Consider the following 20,863-nt stretch of genomic DNA (forward strand, 5'->3'; position numbering starts at 1 on the left):
GGTACAGACTGGTATTCCCAATCTGTCAACCATGGTTAATCTTGGATTATCGCATACAGACGTTCACATTGGTTACTCATATCCATTCAACAGTCCTGGAAACTATCGGTAGAGGGAAATCGGAGCCCTACTCCAGACAATGATTTTAAGCAGCTTTTATTTAAACATAAGCAGCCAGAAATACTTTTGACACTTCTTAAAGCAAATCAATTGATATTAGCAGCAAGAATTAAAAACTAAATGTGTATACATTGTTGCGCATTAATTATTGCAATTTGTTCATAAACACAACACTTCTTAGCATCGATGTGTTAACCTTGGGGGATATGAACTAGTGCTGCTTGTTTGGGGGGGGGGGGGGGGGGGGGGGCTGTAATTTTGGCAATGTCAATGTCTCCACGTCAAAGGGCTTTTCACTGTATAGGGCTCAAGGCAGGGTGATCTCATTCCCACATACACCAGGAGTGACCGCAGATTCACAAAAAAAAAAAAAAAGATCCAGGTGTAGAGTATTATTCATATGCCGTTTATTTGGAACATCCCAGTAAGCAGAGTTATTTACCAATAACACAAAAAAAAAATAACTTGCCTTTACAGTCGCTAGTAACAGGGCAGTATATACAGCATCATTTGCCAGGGAGGGATTGAGTAGGGAAAGTAAGGTACTTAAAATCAAATTAGCACCATTCATATTCAAGGTACTACATCTGAAATCTGAGGACATTTATTTACACGGGGGGGGGGTGAGTTTTTATTCTGTGGCACGACCGACCATCTTCCCTGCCCTCCCAGCTCTTCCTCCAGTGCCGTTAGACATCCACAAAGTCAGGCACAGACCAAGGCTAAGCCCCGAGATCCTCGTTTAATGTCTAAGCGCACATAACGTGGGGACCGGCGGTTCAGCATCTTTCACCAGGTCCCCGACGGCAGGGCACAGCCACCTGAATGCAACCAGGTTCCCGTACTCAGGGAATCCTGAACGTGATCTGGGCTTACGTCCTTGCAATACTTCACGGGATTTGAATATAATCAAAGCATCCGATTATATTTCCTCCAGCCCAATGCTGTGGTCAACAAACATACATCATAATGGTGGCTATTATCTATTGTAACTTTTCGTTTTCATATTTACAGCTTACGGAGATGCACTGCTGTTCCTGGGGGGCTCACCGCCTTTTCCTGGCCGTTCGGTTGGTATAAAACTTCCTCGGTGGTTCGCAGACGTGTTCGGATACCTGTGTCACCATCGCTGCCTCCATCTCAGAATCCACTCAGTAGTCCCTTATGTGAAAATGACCTCCATTGTGTGTCCGGCTAAGAGTCGACGTGGAGGAAGTGTTTTTCTGGGTGGGGGGGGTTCATCTCTTAGTATCTGTAGAATGGACTCCGTGAGCGAGACCGCGATCTCCTGAGGGGAAAGGCATTATACTGTAATACCCACAGAAACCTACAAAGTACAAATTGCCATATAATAAACAAACATTAATTCCCTCCTGGAATTATCCAGAGCTGGCTAATGATATAACACTAGGCTTAAATGAAAACATTTTCATTTCATTTTCATTAGAGGATGAAATACCCATGTTACCAACTGAAGCTCCTTTATACACAGAACCGGCAAGTCATTTACAAAAGGAGAGAAGGAAAAACCAACTTTTAATCCCACCCGCTGTGAACCCTGCGGTATGACAATTTGGGGGCGGGTTTGCTGCGACAGTTCTCTCCCCAGCACAGGGGGGGCTGTGTTCCTGTTCCCTGGCACACTATCCAACACACTGCGAGACTCAGCTGGAGTGGAAGTGTCCCTGAGTGCTTGTGGAGGCCCCTGGGTATCTGCTTGTGTGTGTGTGTGTGTGTGTGTGTGTGTGTGTGTGTGTGAAGTCTTTACATACCTTCTAGATGAGCCGTGTTCCCGGCCTGGGTACAGAATAAAGATTTATTATTATTGTCAGGTCTCCGCACCTTATCACATGACGATGGCATCTTGAAACTCCACATCTGCATGTAAGCGACTACTCACCGTACTTGTAGGTGGGGGAGGGGGAGTGACTCTGCCTTCCATACTGCCTCTCCCATTCGTCCCTCTCCTTCTCCCTCCGCTCACGTTCCCTGGAACGGGCACCACCGGCATCACTGACGACACCCCAGGACAGAATGAGCAGCCCCTGTGTCACATTCCGGCCGGAAACACGGCGTATGAGGTCAACCCATGTGTGGACTTACTTCATACGGATCTTGCGCGCCATGGCTCTCAGCTCGCCCTCCCGTTCCTACAGTAGCGGGGGGGGGGGGGGGGGGAGAGAAAGATAAGTACAGAACCGTGAGGACAGCATGCACTAGAGTTGTAGAAGGATCATCTGCGGAGGAACAGGCAGCCTGCGATGTTGCCACAGGAAGGAGAGTGACCGGGACCGGCCGGGCCGCGGTTCTGTGCATGCGAGAGAACACGACCACGACCACACACCTGCCGCTTGTGCTCCTGCTGCTGGATCTTCACCTGGGCTGCCTTCTTATCCGCCTTGGCTGAGGGCAGACAGGAAGCGTCAGTCTCCCCAGAGTCAGACCCTGACCTGCTCCCAGTGTTCAGGGAGACCCCATCAGCCCAGGAAAAGCGTCCGGCCTACTGCCGCTCTGTGAACGCTCTGCACAGCTACGCTGGCGTTAGTTCCTCCAGTATTTATATTCATAAGCGATCTGGCGTTAAGTAAGAGATAGACAGTCTCATCACACAGCAAACACACGCCGGACCCTTCCAGCTAGACAGCTGTCCCTGCTGCCCGAAGATGCGTGAGTGTGTAGCAGTGAAGGACTGAGCTTTCATTAGGGGAGCGCGCGTGTGTGTGTGTGTGCGTGTGCGTGTGTGTGTGTGTGTGTGTGTGTGTGCGTGTGTGTGTGTGCGCTCACATTGCTTGTTCAAAGCCTTCTGCATCCGGAGCTTCAGCTTCTCCTGGGGGGTCATCTTGGGCTGTAACAGACACAGGGCATGTCAGCACATGGTCAGGAATAAGAGTCAGTGGGGTGGGGGGAAGCTGATGGTGGGGTGCGGCAAGGCTACTAACTGCCATCAGAGAGCAGTCTGTGCCACACCCGGGTTCATGAAACTACAGTGTGCTCTCAGAGAAGAGGACGACCACCACACACACACACACACACACACACACACACACACACACACACACACACACACACACACACACACACACACACACACACACACACACACACACACACACACACACACACACACACACACACACACACACACACACACACACACACCATCAGACAAAGAGACGCCTTTCCCTCAAAACACCTAACAAAGCGGGCAGCTCTGCCTCAGACAAGGCTGGACCGAGTCGAGTGAGTTAAAAAGCAGGGGGTGGGGGCTGGCGGGGCTTGGCACAGACTGCTGAATGGGGGCATTTTTTCTCCCCACGGCTCCCGTCCGAGGTGGGGACAGCTTCTGCCGTTCAGGTACTGCCCGACTCCCAGGCACTTGAGTGTATAGTCATACTCGCATACAAGTTTGGTCAACATCAATTCCGCCCCTCTGATATCTGCTCTCTCGCCTAGAGCGACATCCCTCCTCGCCACGCTGGTCTGGGACAGGCGAAGATTTTCCAGAGTGGGCGGCGGCCATTTCACGGCTGTCGGGACCTACACTCTTTCTTCGTACCCCAGTCACACTCATCCATTCAGTCTCCCCACTGTCCATCAGCCTGAACATAAAACCCCTTATAAATAATGAAATTAAAAACGTAGGTTTCCGTCCTCCATCCGGTGTGACTGGTTTGCTGTTTGCTCGCTTCTGCCTGCCCTGACAAGCCTGCTGAAATTCCGTGACCACCCTCGCCCTGCAGCGGTACACCTGGGCCTCACTGTCCTCTCTCTCTCTCTCTTTCTCTCTCTCTCTCCTCTGCCTGCTTACCTTATTATCCAACACACAGCATGTGTGCCGTGACACGCCAAGGCTAAACAAACTCGAGGACAGACATCCCGCACGACCCAGTGATCACAAAGAAACTCTTCCCTCCCCGAGGCCAGAAAATGGTCTCTTGCGGTCGATACAACCCAACCCCCCCCCCCACCACCCCAACTACACACAAACAAAAAGCTACATAATACATGAATAAATGAATTTAACAGCAGCACATCCCACAGATGTATAACAAGCTGGGTGGGGGGCTCACCTCTCTCTTACACACAGACATTGTACAGCTATACAGGCAAAGAAAAGCACAAACAGAAGTGGAGGGAAAAAAAATGCATCTTAATTCCTCGCGTCCAGTCAGCGACAGACAGGGTGCAGACATTCAGCCTCCGAGTGCGTGTGTGTGTATACGTGTCACAAAGAGAATTAAGGCATTTGAGCTGGAGATGAACGTGAAGCGCTTTGTGCGTGGGGAAGGGGAGGGGCGGCCTCTGAGTAGAAAGGGGGCGGAGTCCCTGGCCTGAGTGACGACCCTGTCAGCCTGTCAGATTTGAGGCGCGGACTTTAGCAACAAACACAGCCAGATCAAATTCTTACTGACTTTGGCAGCTCCGGTCTCTTTACCAGCAGGAATGTCAGGCCTAGAGGGAGAAGGAGAAGCTCGGTCAGTCCGGCGGGAAATACCGTGCGAAGGCTATCGCCATTTTTTAACGGGGGGGGGGGGGGGCACTCACTTTCTTAGCTTGTCACAGAGAGCCACTGTAGTGGAAGAGGCGTGCCGGAGGGCGGGGGGAGGGGGAGCGGCTATGCGCGGGGGACTGGGCGGGGCTGGCGCTGCTGCTGCCCCCGCGGCGAGAGCCCGCACTGCGGCCCTGCCGACGTAAACGGTCCCCGGTCCGGGAGCCCGAGCGAGACCTGGTGGGAACAGGAAAGGGGAGTAACTGCACAATCCCAGACAGCGGTCGGCGTGGCGACGACAGCATTCACCACCATCATCACATCAATGGCGATACCCCTCCCCCCTCCTCAACCTGCAGAGTGTGCTGTGTCTGTTTATATATGTAAAGCACTCTAGGCCAGTGATCTCCAACCTCATTAACAGTCAGAGCACCGTTTACAAGATGCCAAAGGTTGATAAGCAGGGGTGGCTATATTTTGCTGCCGGTATGGGGTCCCCTTTGACTGAGGGGGCTTGGGTGGGGGCTCTGGTTCTCAGGTCAACCTGTAGATGGCGATCGACTGAATGGTGACCAACCGCTTTAGGGCAACTGGGAAGAGCCACTGACCACATTATACTCATATTATACAGACTGAGCTGAATGAAACATTTAACAGATTAATGATCAGAACAATAAGAAATAACTCTCCAGTCGAACTGTGTGAAAGCCTGTAACTGTCTATTTAACTGGTCTGTAAGCCTGGAGCCTTTGTGTATTACTGGCACAAACTAACGCACACTGGATAAAAGTTACTGTCCATCAGCACAAATTGTACTTCTACCTTAACCAACAATTCTGAACAGCTGTGCTATCCACTGCCCTTTCAACAATATAAGGTTAACTTTCCCATATGAAATTCATACAAAATCAGCGGCTCAGCAGGGGGCGCTGTTGTCTCACACCTCCAGGGTTGGGGGTTTGAATCACATCCATGCTTTGTGTAGTTTACATGTTCTCCCCATGTCATGTAAGCTTCCTCCCACATTCCAAAGAAAAGGCAGACTGACTGGTGTCTCTAAATTTCCCATAATTCCCTGTATCCGGACCTTGCCCCCTACACTAGGGACAGGCCTGAGGGCCCCCGCAACCCTATACTGGTTAAGCAGTTGGAAGACAGATGGATAATGTTACAATTTAAGAAAAAGATACACAAATGAAAATTCCTCCTTCTCCCGATTGCTGCTTCCAGGGCGTCTCAGCGCGGTATTCCCAGACGTGTGGGATAGCCCCTACCTGCTGTGCCTCCGGGCCACGTGACGCCGCCCTCTGTCAGTGGAGCGTGAGCGGGAACGCGATCGGGACCGGCCATGCCGCCGCCGGATCCCACCGCCGCCCCGCCCCCGGGACCAGGAGTCGGAACGACGGGATCGGGAGCGGGAACGCGAGTATCTGCCGTCCCGGCCTCCACGGCGATGGGCGCGGCGCGATCGGCTGGACGAGCGGGACGACGAGCGCCGGGATGAAGAGCGGGAGGAGGAAGACGAGGAGGAGGAGGAAGAAGATGGGCTGGAAGAGGACCGGCGTCTGCTAAACAGAGACACACACACACACATGGGGGGCAGAGTTACTCATTGGGCCTCTTTCCTGAGAGGCGACGTTAAATAAGAGAGGTTGTGAGCTTGTGTGTCTCCATGTAGACACACCCAGGCCTGGAACCATTTGTTTTTTAAAAATCATGATAAAATGATGGCGAAGGAAAAACTTGTGAAATCGGATCTAATAAGTTAGTTTCTCAACCTGGTCCTCAGAGACCTCCAGATGGTCCAGGTTTTTGCTCCCGGGAATGTCTGCGAGGGACCTGGGAGGGAGTGAGACCATGGACTGTCTGGGGGGTCCCAGAGGACCGGGATGAGAAAAACTGCCATAAATGACCATGTATCGATCCCTCCCACACAGACACACACACACTCACATATCCAAATGAGGACCTTCCACTCACTTCTATAGGAAAAACCCTTATCCCAATCAAGTCATCCTTAACCCCTACCCAGCGCTAATGTGAACCATAAGTAACTAAATAAAATAAGACTGGCATTTTTAGTTTTCTGATTGCATTCACAGATTTTCTTTTTGTGAAACTGAGGTTTTCCAAATGGCGACCTGAAAAATTAAATTATGGTCCCCAAACATATTCTATGTAACCCCCCCCCCCCCACCACACACACACACACACACTTCCTGCAGCGCACAAACTGTCAAGTCATGACACCATGGGGTTCAATCTCCTTGTACAACGAATCTCTGTTAAAGCGGCCAAACTAAATGCTTCTTATGATCTGTTAAGCAGGCAATTCCGCTTGAGTGTTTTGCGTAAATCAAACTGCAGGCCATCGATCACGCGGCGAGCTTAATTTTTTTTTGTCCTCTTCCACTCCAAGACTGAGCATTCGCTCAAGTTAATTTCTGGGATATAATTCGCATCTCGACGGGGATAGCGGGAGGAAACGTGTGATTGACAGGAGGAGACGACCAATGAAAAGTAGGAGAGGAAAGTTACCGACCGGGAGCCCCTGCTATGACCTGCGGGGTGGTGCTGAGAGTTGGGAGGGGCGTGGCTGGTGTGGGCGGCCGGCTGTGGTGGGGCAGGGGTGGCGCCCTCCTCGTCGCTACCCCCAAAGCTGGTGATGAAGGTGATCTTGTCGTGTCCCGGAGAGCGTGAGCGGGACCGGGACTCGGAGCTGGACTCCGACTGCGGACTGCAGGGTGACAGGAGACCCATTTATTTCCAGCTGAACTTTTATTACAATGCTGGTCACGAGTAGAAAAGTAAATAAGACCTTCTGAATCATACTTTATCGCATTTATCCGTCCATGAAAATACTATTTTAAGCAGTTACATACGCAAACGACATATAAATAAAATTTTATTTAAAAATAAACTAAACAAAATATATAAATAAAAAAATAAAATATAATAAAATTAATATAAATATATATAAATAATAAAATAATAAATAAAATAAGACTTTTGAATCATACATGGAGCACTTGTCGCTCCATGAAAATACTATTTTAAGCAGTTACACACACAACATATCGTACCGTTTGTAGGGGTCGTAGGTTGGACTGTCTCTCCTAGCATAGCTAAAATTAACACAGAAACATAGTCAATATAGAGGAACTGTTCGCCCTCATCAACTTGAAACGAGGGATCATGCTAGATATTAAACCTTCTCGGGAAGAGTTACCTGGGGGGGCTGATTTGTCTGCCCTTAAGTCTCTTTTCTCTAAATTCCCTCCGTTGCCGACGAGAACGTCGGCCCTAAGAAAACAGTGCAAAAATGACAAACTAATGATCTGTAGCATTAGTCAGAAATGAATGAAAAATGAACACGCAGACCGTGAGAGACATGCAGCGACACACGGATCCTCATATGACTGACGGAACCCTAAGGGGGCGGAGCCTTCTCTCCTTACCGAATACATGGCCTTCTCGGCCTCCAGCGCCTTGGCGTGTTTTATGGCTTCCACTTCCTCTTTGTCTTTCCTCAGCATCCTGCCGAGCAAAGGCACCGGTCAGCACAGGCAGGCTCATCGCCCTCCAAGATCGCTCGCAGATCGTGTGGCTTCTGCGTATCAGACTTCCGGAAGTCTCCACATTACCAACGAACCTGGCATCGGCAGCGCCGCTCGCATTTAAAAATAAGTCACCCAGCTGAAGGTTTCATTAACTGTGAATTCCTTAGGATACTTAGGTTTGCTCAGTGTATTGGGTTTAAAAAGATTAATTACAGTATAAGAAAATATCCAAAAAAAAAAACGTTTCTTTTGAGAGCAATATGAATAACCCACTACAGTGTTACTTTATAAGTCACGAGAAAGAGAAACTTAACATTTCAAAGAAATTTAGAACAAACCCAAAAAGGGCAAAGCTATGAAACAGAGACCCTGCTGCTTTTAACGCCGTAACTCCATAATATAAAAGCACTAAGTAGTTAAAAAGGCATTTAACAGCTAATTTAACACCTAATTTAAAACCCCCCAAAAAAATCAGCTATTTCAGTGAGAGGTGAAGATACACGTTATACTAAGTAATTATAAAAACCAATCTAAACAAAATAGATTAGCTTTATGCATGGTATTCTGATGGCATGAACTAAATTTTAATACATTATTAGTAACTAAGCCACTTCATTATTATGTTGCAAAGCCTTGCTAGTTTGATGTGACTTGTGTTCCACCAATCGTAGGCGACGTGGAGACACACCCACCTGACAAAGTCCCCCTCAGTCATTCCGTACGGCGTGGCCATCTTGTTCAGCTCTTGCACCTGCTCTTGGTTGAGCTCGTCTACATCCACCTCCACATCTGAAGTCACGCAAAAACACCCACAGGTTAAGAATGAATGAGCTTTAAGCACTATAAGCCAGGGGTACTGGGGGGGGGGGCAGCTGGTCAGCCCACTCACCGATGTCAGGGATGCCCTCATCCTCATCTGACTCGCTGTTCTCAGAGTCGTCATCTTCCCCTTTGTCAGACACCCTGCCTGCTTCTGTCACCGTGCTGTCCTCGTAGGTATAGCCAATAGTCGCCTTCTTCTCTGAGAGTCTAGGGGTTTGAATATCATGCGTTCGGTGACAGTCAACTGACCTCAGTCAGTGGATCACCACCATTTAGATGTTCCGTTTGTATCGGATAGCAGTAAATGCTGGACTCACTTCTTTTTCTCTTCCTCATTTGACCTCTGCAGGCCTCCGTACAGCTCGTCTACGTAGATCTGGTACAGACACTGCTCCTCCGAAACTGCCAGAAAAGCAAAGAGCTCTGGTAAGATTATGAAAACCAGCGTTTGTCAAGCTATGGGCCGCGGAGTGGTGTGAGAGTTCCTGGCGATCTGCGGGGCCTCACTTCTGCACGAAGCAAAATTCAATCAGATCAGAAACAATAACAACAATATCATCTATCTATTTATCTATCTATAAATTCATTACATCCCTTTATTTATTTCTTTTCATTTCTTTAAAAGCCCATTACACTTACTGCTGGCAAAATCATTCTGCACAAGCCCTCTGTAGCGCTCATAGTTGCATTTCCTCTCTTCTGACTCCTGCTCTGCAGAACTGCGGACGTAAAGCGTGTCGTTAGCAATGACATAAAAAAAAAAACAGTTAATCAATAAGCACTTATTGAAAAAAGAAAAAAAAAAACAAGACAACATCATCACATTGCATAACCAAACTGATCAAGAAAGCCGTGCCAAATACCCCCCTTGTAAGTTCATTACTGCACCCAGGACACGTTTCCAAGAGCAAAATCCACATTTCAACTGCAGTAAGACCACAGATTGTACATACACAGTGCTGAGCAGCGGAGGAGTGTAGGTGGGGATGTAGTCCAGATGTGCCCTGACATCGAACCTATCAATCATGTTGTTGGTGTCTCCTTGCCAAGGCATCCTGGACAGAGTCACAACGTGGAAGACGATCCATTTTAATATATCTACAGTTGATGTATAAAGTTGTGACCTTAGGGTTTATTTTAAAGCCGTGAAACGGAACACACTTGGACCATGCAGCCTTTCGCTTTAAGGAAGACAGAACAAGGGCATGAACCTGGATGGCTGCCACAGAGAAAAGCCCCTCAGAGGCCTGAGGCTCTGCTAAACTCACATGTTGACAGGACTTTCAGCAGCCAAAGCCACGGCGGAGTCCAAGTGAATCTTGTAGGCCCGGCCGTGGACTTGCAGAAACTGCGCCGGATCTTTTTTCTGCAGGGTACAGGAATATATTTACACCCGATAATGGCAATGTGCTGTCGCTCAAAGACACTCAGGCTGCTGATTCATCCGCTTACAAAAAAAAAAAGGAAAAGACATAACTAGTAAAATAAATGAGTGGCAGGGCCTAAACTCTACCTACTGCTCTCTACCAGCCTAATTATGCAGTTGGAGTGCCAAAATCCTGCCGGTATCCTCTGGGAATATGGCAGTAGATTGAACATAATGAAATGAAAAGATGCTTTATTTGCCATCTGTAGAAGTATGGGCAGAGATACCTTGGAATTCTTTGATTTTCACACACCCCGTATGCTCTCCTTCTTGAGACAGACATTTATACAGAAGAGAGCAAGGCAATTTGAGCCAATGACCTGCCGATCACAGGCACACAGGTCTAACCCAGTCAGCTACACACCATCATCATGCACTTCACTGGATTGTGTGCCTTAAACATTCCATAAGTTTGCACAGCGCACAGGCAATAGGACACAGGTCACTCGCACAGAGGCAATAGGACACAGGTCACTCGCACACAGGCAATAGGACACAGGTCACACGCACACAGGCAATAGGACACAGGTCACACGCACACAGGCAATAGGACACAGGTCACACGCACACAGGCAATAGGACACAGGTCACACGCACACAGGAAATAGGACACAGGTCAATCGCACACAGGCAATAGGACACAGGTCAATCGCACACAGGCAATAGGACACAGGTGACACGCACACAGGCAATAGGACACAGGTCACACGCACACAGGCAATAGGACACAGGTCACACGCACACAGGCAATAGGACACAGGTCACACGCACACAGGCAACAGGTCACACGCACACAGGCAACAGGTCACACGCACACAGGCTACTGGACACAGGTCACACGCACACAGGCTACTGGACACAGGTCACACGCACACAGGCTACTGGACACAGGTCACACGCACACAGGCTACTGGACACAGGTCACAGGCACAGGTGAAACAAACTGGCAACAGCAGCACTTACAATCTTCTCATAGTACTCGCGCCGGCGCTCGCCGCGGCGTTTATAGTCCACCATCATGCCGCGCAGCTTGCGCTCGTGTTTACGAGCTTCCTGCCACATGACCGCTCCGCTGGGGGTGGGGGCGCGACGGGGCACGATTGCTGCTGGGGGGGGGGCTTGAGAAAAGCACCGAGTTAATGCAATGACCAATTGCAGTCTTATTCCAGACTCTCCAAGTCTCTATACAGTTAAACGGCATGCACAGTCATTTGCATCAAGATACCACAACCTCAGCTAGTTGAGCAGAATTCAGAAGGTGGAAAAAGACCTTTGTGATCAACAATGACAACTTCTTTAAATATTTAAATAAAAGATACATTACAAGTACTCTATGCAATAATAAGCTAAAATATAAGGATATGTATAGACTATAAATACAACTACATTTGTAGGGCATATGTGCACTATTAAGGCACTCAGAATTCATAACCTGAAAATCGAAAGGATTCATAATACATTTCTTGCGAACATAAGATTTACCCGATTCGTAACGCTCCCAATTATACGAATGGAATGAAACCTTGCACGCTTAAACAGCTTTCTAAAAAGTCAAAATTACAGTCAAACTCGTTCGGCGATTTCACTTGACTGCCACGTTTATTAAAATATATATTTAATTTCCCCCAAAAACTATGTCACACAATCGGAGGCCTAGCAGTCGAGGCTAAAGCCAACCCACATTCATTCGTTTTTGGTCACTGTAGAAATACGCGCTTCTTCCGTTAGCTACATAATTGCGTTTTTCCTCATGAGTTTTAAGAAGTTATACTCGAAAGTCCTCGAAAGCATGTAACACCTGGAAAGCATAGGTAGGCAGTACTGGATTTAACTATCTGGTCCGACCAGATGGCGATTAGCTAACGTCAGCCGGTTTGCTGTCCACCAAGTCTCGTTTTTAACTATTAAAAATAACGTCAACAACTAAGGGAGATGTGTAAGACTTTTACTATTTCAGCGTAAGAATGGTTAATCTACATAAATAATAACAGCAATTAGATACTCTAGCTACTGAGCAACGTACTAATCTCTAGCTGGCTACCTAGCCAGCTACTTAGCTTTCGCTAGCTACCAATCAATCTTTATTTACGTATATGAACACATAAAACTGCGCGGTTTCACATTAGGAATTCATCAACGTTTATATAAACCTGTGTTTTTAGTCTGCTCCTAAATAATAATAATGATTACCTTTTACGGTCAAACACTAAAGCAGTCGATTCACCAAAAATGTAGGTTCAGTGAGACCTAACTACATGTCAGCCATAACATTCAAACTCCCAAACTCCTTCGCAATCCCATCATGCCATTGGTCCAAAAGGAAGCGGAAATAGCGTCACAGTTACGTTGTAGTTTTTAAATGAAGCAATTTTCCTTGTGTTAGATAGCCACATGATGACGCCGTTGTCCTCACTGGTTACATGTAGGCCTATACTTGCTTGAGAAGATGTACAAATTTCTTTATTCACCTACGTGTATTGCACAGTGCCTGTACACTTAATACTTCTGTCACTCTTCTGACTAAAATAAAGATTTTTTTTTGCCCAGGAGTTATGTCTGTTGTAAGTTACCGCAAAAATACTTTTTTCCCCCATGCTGTAAAAAGTTTATACTGTAATTATGCACATTGTATAAATATAATTCCAACTCTGTGAAAATAAATCATCGTGAAATCAGCAAGGAATATCCAGCTACCTGTGAAGGTTTAAGTCTCTTGTTTAACCTGATACAAACATGTACATTACCGTTACCAATGCCAAGTAAGTCAAACTATGGCTTTTCATAGACATTGGGATGGTAATATGAGAAACAGATTCAAACTTGTTTTATGAAATCTGAATACTTCAGCAGGGTCACTATGGGGCAGGACCTGTGGGTGGTGCATGTTATTTTCAGATGTCATCTGTACACCATATAATCCCCATAGGTTAAAACTGTCATGAACAGTCACTAACTGTACCATTCAACATACCGTGATATTTCTCTTGCCAACATGATAATTCCTCAGGCACACGCCCCAGGGAAGAATGGGAGAGTTCAAAATGAATGTGTTTTTAATAACGAGTAAAAAGAAATTCCTTCCGTGAAAGCGCAGACAACAAACCAAACATAGCTGCCCTTTCAGCTTCGTCACCTGAAGCCATTATTGTCACAATGATGAAGTTAATAAGATCCACTTATTGTTAAAATGTTTTAATCCCTTTCCCACACAGCCATAGCAATGAGGTCTGCTTCCAAAAACACTACAGGCTCACATAACTGCAAAAAAAAAATCCACAGGTGAAGATATGAAGCTGAAGTTCCACTACCTGCTTCTTTGGCTAAGATGCAGAGGTCAAGCACACAGCCCAACACATATTTCAATGAAGCATTACATTTGACAACAGACACTATGTATTTCGGACTGGAGCAAGACTGTATTGTATTAGATGTATTGAAAGTTTTTCAACCTTAATGACTTTGGATTTTAAAAAGCTAATAGTGGCAGATGAAGTTTGACAATAGGTGCTAAGTAAATATACAACCAACATGTGTTTAGCATCAACACAGTTCCAATGGTCTTAAAATTCTACTAAGTAAATAGTGGTATTATTTATAATGTATAATGTATAAAAAATATACATTATTTTTTAGCGGTTACATCTTTGTATTTTTCATACAGCTCCCTCAGCAGCGTTTGTCCTGCGGCGGAAAAAAACACCGCTTTCGTTTAGAGTTTAGAGATTGCGCTAGTTTGAATCTGACTTTTTAAGAAATGTCTAGCTTTCTTTAGCTACTTTCATGGAATACCATAGGTCATTTTAATTGAAATGGTAGTTTTCAAATCCTGTCCTAGCTCAAAGTATCCTCCCTGACATGGATTAACTGGTCACCCTATTTATATATAGATAGAAAATTAAGATGCTGTTAGAGGCAGTAGGAGTATGGCGATATTATGATGAACGCACACGCGGCTCTTCATCCTGTGCTCGCGAGTTTCACTTCTGCGCTCGCGAGTGGCATATTTACGCGTGTGAGTTTTGAGTTTGATGTGACGCCATATAGGCGGACTTCTGTTGTATTGAATGGCACGGAAATGTAGTATACTGTATATTATACTTGGCGTTTTGACTGTAAATAATCAATAGTCCATGCTTCTATATCTATATAAGGAGTAAAAAAACAGTGGATGATATTGTTTCTGTGGTACTCCATACCACTCCTGAACACCTTGACAACAGCAATACGTATACCAGGATGCTACTCCTTGTCTTCAGCTTTGCCTCTAATGCAATTGTACTGGGATAACTTGCACTGAAATTCAAAATACTGGGTCTCAAACCCCCCCCCCCCCCCCCCCCCCCCGTTGGTGAAGATAGGGAACAAACCTTCATCCCCTTTGAAACTTAATACCACCCCCCAAGGGCGTGAGTTTCATCATCAGATTTGTGAATTTACTAACATTCTAATTAGTCTCATCAGCAATAATGATGAAACTGCATACAGGATTTGGGTGGCCGGTCTGGTGCACTGATGCAATGACAGCAGGCTCACCGTGAACATCGCTAAAACGAAGCGGCCATTGTGGATTTCCCGATGCGCGGTGGCAGTCACCCTCCAATCATTATTGATGGCTTTCCGCTGGACATTGTCAGCAACTTCATGCTCCTTGGTCTCCAGAACTCAGATCCATCCTTACCATCAGTGACTTCAATTTCTTAGACGACAGTAGAAATGGTCTATGAGCGATGGGAATTAACCTTACCACGTTCTGCCATAGTGCCAGTGAAAGTGTCCTAGCCATTATAATTTCCAGCATCCGCACCTTCCCTAACAGGCGTATTCGTTTTATATAAACGCATTTTATACCTGTCACTGCACTTCATCAGCCATGGAGTACGTATCATCCATTTGCACTTGTTTTGTTTTACAGTGTTTTGTTTTGATTTAACATTATCTGCTGCGTTTTGTTACAGGCTTTTGTTACTGAGTGAGGGTACGTGATTAATGCAATTGCAGAACATGGCCGATAAAGTTATGGAGTTTTGAATTTGTTTCTGTGGGTGTTTAACTGAAGTTTTAACCACAAGCAATGGAAATGTGGTTACTTTACTTCTGCTTTCATAGTTGGTGAACCGAAGCTTATTTTTTCATTTTTTTCCATTAGTTACTTTTACTTGATTCTTCATCAGCAAGTCAGATTAACAGTAAGTCTAAATGTCAGCTAATGTAGTTTATTCGGTTGTAAACTTCAGGAGGAAGCGTCAGGATGATGGTGAGTATTTTGACTTTTCTAGAACATTGTTTAAAAATACATTTTAATTAAACCAATATATGATAGTGAACTTACTCGTGTTATATAACAGGAAATAGTCGAGTCTTCGTGTTGGTATTTATAAGATCATATCAGCTGATGTTTATGACTTAGTGTAACTATTAACAATCATTGCATTTTCTACTAAACAGCACTACTAAACCAGGCACACGTACCCAACATTTTGGAGGTTTAAGTTTGACATGGTGTATTCCTCAAACAGACCTGGTTATATTGTAGAACCATCTCTTTCTGTTTGTCTTAAGCTTAAGTGAATATTTAGTATAGAACTGACACTTCAGTTTATTTTATAGTAGTTTTATATATATTTTTTGACATGTTGTCTAAAGACAAAAATATTGATGCCCATGCTCTCTCTTAAATAACTGACAATTTCTTCCAGAATAAATTGAAGCCAAAATATAGTTCTAAAAGAGCTGTTCTGAATTAAAAAGTTAATTGCCAAGCAGTTGTTTTGGGTGCTTTTGAATTAGTAACATCTTTGAAATAACATAAAACACCGAACATTTGTGTTTAGTATCCAATGACTACGATGACAATTAATAGCAAAATGGCAAGAACTGAACTGAATGAGTCAGTCAAAAAAATTATGATAATTAAAAAATGTCCGTGTGGAAGATATGTGCAAATATGTTAAATACTGCTTATCAATGGACTTATGTGATGCAGGGACGGATTATGGGTTGTGTGGGCCCCTGGGCAAAACGTTCGCGAGGCCCCCCCACCCACCACCACCAGCACCACCACCACCAGCACCACCACCACAACCACCACAATTCAAGGGCCCTTGGCAGCCAAACGCCCTCCCTATAGGGTCACGGGCCCTTGTAGGCAGAGGATCAAAGAATGTAGGCCCTCTAAAATAGACAAATGAAAATACATTGTTGATAAGCGTTGCAAATTGTTTTGGGCTAGGGGCCCCACGGGCCCCCTGCACCCCAAGGGCCCCTGGGCAGCGGCCCCGCTGGCCCGGTCCGTAAGCCGTCCCTGATGTGATGAAACCAATGAATGCACAACATTTATACAGGATTAAGCAAGACTTTCTATGAGCACTGCATGCATTTCTTTGGATTTGCAGTGAAACAAACAAAAAAGTAAATTATTAATTCTTAGCTCATTGCACAGGAAATCTTAAAATGGCTCAGACAGTATTATTGGCACCTTCTATAAGTACTCATATTTCAAACAGGTCGTTTTACTTTAGTTGAGAACAGAACTCACCCATGGTGAAGTGTAGGTGCTTGCAGTATAAACTTCAGTTGTAGGAAATTTTATCGAGAAGTTTTGTAGCTTTGAAGTTTTTTTATAGGTTCATTTCACTGTATACCCTGTGTACATGTGACAAAGAAAACTCTTGAATTTAAGAGTTTTGAATCAAAATTCATCGACATTAACAGAGAAATAAAGAAATGTGGATTTCAAAATCGATTTTGTTTTGCATAACAGATGGCTTACAGAAAACTCTAATTCTGTCCCACATGTTTGCCTGTGCCACCAGCCACGGACGTGGTGTATTCCCAGGTCAAATTCCCCGACCCTCTTCCCCTCCACAGTGCGTCCCTTGATGGGCAAGCAGGTGAGAGTCGAGTGAAACGTTAATTTTAGTATTCTTACAACTGTTTTCGCCAATGCGAGACTGATATACAGAATGAAAGATAAAAGTGAAAGTGACTTGCGCTATGCAAACTGACTCCACGTAATAACCGCTGCTCGAGAGAAGGGTATTTGATTCGCACAATCATACACGGTATAAAGTTTGGTCAAACGTAGTCTATCTAATAAATCTTGTTTGTAATATTTCCCTTTGAAGTGATTTGTGTTAATATGCCAGAAAATTTGTTCATCCATTTGAAATAATCGCTTATTTAGCTCAGTCAGAATGAGCCAATCCTGGCAAGCATGCGGCACAAGGCAAGGATGCAACTTTCTGCTAAAATTGCTGCTTTTGGAGATGTAGCATTTGACATTTGACATTTCCCGTGAATGTGCTTCTGTGTGTTTGTTCATCGCGAGCTTCCTGCCATGTTTGTTCTTACAGTAGAGCAAGGTGAAGACGTCATCTATTCTCAAGTAAAACTCCAACCTCCCCTCCCTCCCAGGCTGCAAGCAGGTAAAGATAGATGCAATATCTTAGAATTTTCAGAACATAATATCCTACAAAATGTAGCCCTGAAGTATTTTTTTTTTGTCCTGAGCCACAGGTTGGTGCAGATGACTCAGATTAGGGAGCGTTAAATTTATGTCCAGCTACGCAGTTGGCTGAAATAGTTAGCTAGTGAAGACTCTTCCGTTTTAAGACGCACTAACCCAAGCGAAATATAGTCACGGGAGTAAATGAGAGTAAATCTGTTGCTTTCATGCTTGTGATGAGTTTACGATGAAACTTGATGCATTTCCAAATATGTTTTCGTTCGGAATAGAAACAGAATGGACACAGAAGACCAGCTACTCTCAGTACAGAGTGTTTGCTCTGGGTCTAGGGCTGCTATTTTTACTGCTATTCATTAGCATCATATTCCTGAGTGTTCACGGTGAGTAGCAACCGTCATTTGTACCTATATGTACATATGACACGTTATTAGCCTCTGTGTTCCTGCGTCGAGTAAAATTCACCTTCGATAACTGTCTGTGTAGAGAAATCCTGACACATTTTGCGCTGGCTGACCAGCACTTGAAAATAAACCCGTATTAATGCTTGCATTTCAACATATTTTCTAATTACACACAGTACACAGAGGAAATCAAATCTGGTCAGTAACGGAAGATAATCTAAAGCAGCTCCGGACAAATTACAGCATCCTGGCTAAAGAGAAAGACCAGATACAGAATAACTATGACAGCCTGGCTAAAGAAAAGGACCGACTACAGGAAGATTACAGCTTCTTGGTTAAAAAGAAGGAACAGCTACAGGACAACTACAATATGCTGGCTAATGTCAAGAACCAACTACAGGAAGAGAATAAAATGCTGGCCAATGACAAGAACCAACTACAGGAAGAGAATATAATGCTGGCTAATGACAAGAACCAACTACAGGAAGAGAATAAAATGCTGGCTAATGACAAGAACCAACTGCAAGAAAAGAATAAAATGCTGGCTAATGCCAAGGACCAATTAAAGAAAGAGTACAATATTCTCACCCGTAAACCAGGTAGGTGTAGCTACTCTATGACATTTTTGTCTTTTTGGAAATGAGTCACTTTTTAATTATTTGTGACTCGATGTTGCTGGCCTGTCTTTGCAGGAGAAGCCTGCCGTCTATGTCCAGAGGGATGGATGATATTCAATCATAAATGTTATTTTCAAAATCGAAATAAGAAAAAATGGGAAGAAAGTAAAACATACTGTGGTGAACATGGAGGTAATTTGGCGGTGATTGAGAGTCGAGAGGAACAGGTATGTGGACGTAATTACCATGAAATACTGGTTATATGACTGATTAAGCTTGTGTATTTATGCTTGTGTCTTGTTTTCAGGAGTTTATTAAGACTATCATAAAAGATGGGAATTCCTGGATTGGTCTCAGTGATAGAGAACAAGAAGGAGTCTGGCTTTGGGTGAATGGTGCTCAACTGAAGAAGAGGTGGGAGGGAGATGAGTCGTGTCTGTTGCGTGCAGAATGTCATGGTTTTCTTTTACAGTGGAGAAAAGTTTATGCTGTAATGAGAAAGTGCCAGAATTATGATGAGAGCTTCATGTTCCAGGGGACTAATCATTCCTAGATTCCCTCAATATGATATATCTAGGGAACATGTGACAGGGTCTGTAGTTGGGGTCTTGGGGTATAAGCCCTAACCCAGGGATTGTGAAACCTATGAATGTAGAGCTGTCTAAAAAATTACAGCGGGGACAAGGAGTTGAGGGAATGTTGGGAATACGGAGTGGGCTCCCATGTAACGGCTAATATTCTGAAGAATGATAACAATGAAACTGGAATATCTATGGCACAGAATAACAACAAAGTAACACGTTCATTCTAGTTCAATTAGAAAAATCAGTGGACGGCTTATTTAAAAAAAAAAAACTGAACAGTGTTTTAATCCCAAAACAATTGAGATAATAGTCCCAATTCCGTTAAAGCTGATGAATTTTACTTTATGACGACAAAGGTTGTATTGCTGAAATGCAATGCTGCTATCAGTGAAATCACCTGGTAATTTCTCATTTGCTCTGGAGATTGTATGTTGCGTTACTGTTATACTTTTGTTTTCTAGTTTCTGGGCAGTTGGAAAACCTAACAACAGGCCTGAGCTTCAGACCTTCAAAAGACCTGCTGACTGCGTCTACTTCCACGCAAAGGATGGTGTGTGGTTTGATGATAACTGTGACAGGCAGTTAAACTCTCTTTGTGAAACTGAGGCATTTTGACTTTATAATTGCATAAATCAGTTATGGCGAGGATTTTTGAAAGGTACATTGTTCAAATTATGCATTTATCACTGAAAAAACTACCATAATAAAAAAAGTCAAAAGAATGAATTGAACCATAAAGTTCAAATTCACATTTTTTGTCAAAGTGTTTGTTACATATTTGACACTGAATTAGTTTAAACAAACCATAAACATATTCTGAATATATCATGCTTTTATTTGAAAAGTAGTCCTTCACTTATAATTCCAGAGTTGTTGGTTATGTTTTCAAATTGGTTTAAATATATATTAATCCGTCATTTTTTAACAAGAATGATCAAAGAGCCTTTTCTGATAGAATGGTGGAAACACGGACGTTTTCAAACCATGTAAAAAATGTAAAAGAAAGAAATTTGTATTTTAAAAGTCTTTATGTTTGTGTACTCTTTAATTGACTTTGAGCTTATTGATTGCCTGTGGGGTCAGTGATCACATACTGACCTAAAACAAGCCAGGTAAGTTACAGTGGTTGTTTATTAAAAAACTTTTTTGAAACAATGGCAAAGAGACCTAACTAAACGATGTGGCCTCCATAACGTGGAAAATCGATTATTCATGCCTGCATGCCATTGGCGGTGCTGTGGATGATTTTTTTCCATCTGTATATCGATCGACGTGTGAAGTGGGAATAAAATAATCCATCGGCGTGAGCCTGTTGTCTCGCTCTGTGTGTTTGTTTTGTCTAAGTGTGAATATAAACTCTAACACTGTTATCTTCCACA

At 44.4% G+C, this 20,863-nt stretch overlaps 2 protein-coding genes across 2 annotated transcripts; one reads left to right on the forward strand and one right to left on the reverse strand.

The window, feature by feature from the left end:
• Window positions 1-505: 505 nt before the first annotated feature.
• LOC125711369 (CLK4-associating serine/arginine rich protein) lies at window positions 506-12,713 on the reverse strand. The gene is given in 22 exon segments (XM_048980194.1): window positions 506-1,408; window positions 1,893-1,917; window positions 2,021-2,109; window positions 2,224-2,270; window positions 2,465-2,523; window positions 2,905-2,965; window positions 4,533-4,572; window positions 4,666-4,721; window positions 4,723-4,846; window positions 5,884-6,177; window positions 7,152-7,346; window positions 7,693-7,734; window positions 7,839-7,912; window positions 8,068-8,146; window positions 8,862-8,958; window positions 9,059-9,198; window positions 9,309-9,393; window positions 9,631-9,710; window positions 9,945-10,046; window positions 10,260-10,357; window positions 11,381-11,535; window positions 12,608-12,713. Coding segments are annotated over 21 exon segments (1,929 nt in total). The 5' UTR covers window positions 11,480-11,535; window positions 12,608-12,713; the 3' UTR covers window positions 506-1,365.
• Window positions 12,714-14,980: 2,267 nt separating this feature from the next.
• LOC125712344 (low affinity immunoglobulin epsilon Fc receptor-like) lies at window positions 14,981-20,791 on the forward strand. The gene is made up of 8 exons (XM_048982285.1): window positions 14,981-15,671; window positions 17,230-17,307; window positions 17,770-17,841; window positions 18,152-18,262; window positions 18,460-18,882; window positions 18,976-19,127; window positions 19,208-19,314; window positions 19,946-20,791. The coding sequence occupies exons 1-8, from the start codon at window positions 15,614-15,616 to the stop codon at window positions 20,097-20,099; spliced, it is 1,155 nt and encodes a 384-aa protein (XP_048838242.1). The 5' UTR covers window positions 14,981-15,613; the 3' UTR covers window positions 20,100-20,791.
• Window positions 20,792-20,863: the final 72 nt, after the last annotated feature.

This window comes from Brienomyrus brachyistius, chromosome 17 (genome assembly GCF_023856365.1).
Source record: "Brienomyrus brachyistius isolate T26 chromosome 17, BBRACH_0.4, whole genome shotgun sequence".
NCBI classification, from domain to species: domain Eukaryota; kingdom Metazoa; phylum Chordata; class Actinopteri; order Osteoglossiformes; family Mormyridae; genus Brienomyrus; species Brienomyrus brachyistius.

What these genes read in the sequence shown, in the direction of transcription:
- LOC125712344 (XM_048982285.1), top strand. Translation starts at nt 15,614, where the DNA reads ATGTCAGCTAATGTAGTTTATTCGGTTGTAAACTTCAGGAGGAAGCGT. An exon ending in GTCCCTTGATGGGCAAGCAG is followed by an intron (nt 17,308 to 17,769) that starts GTGAGAGTCGAG and finishes TTGTTCTTACAG; the next exon opens with TAGAGCAAGGTGAAGACGTC. An exon ending in TTGAGAGTCGAGAGGAACAG is followed by an intron (nt 19,128 to 19,207) that starts GTATGTGGACGT and finishes TCTTGTTTTCAG; the next exon opens with GAGTTTATTAAGACTATCAT.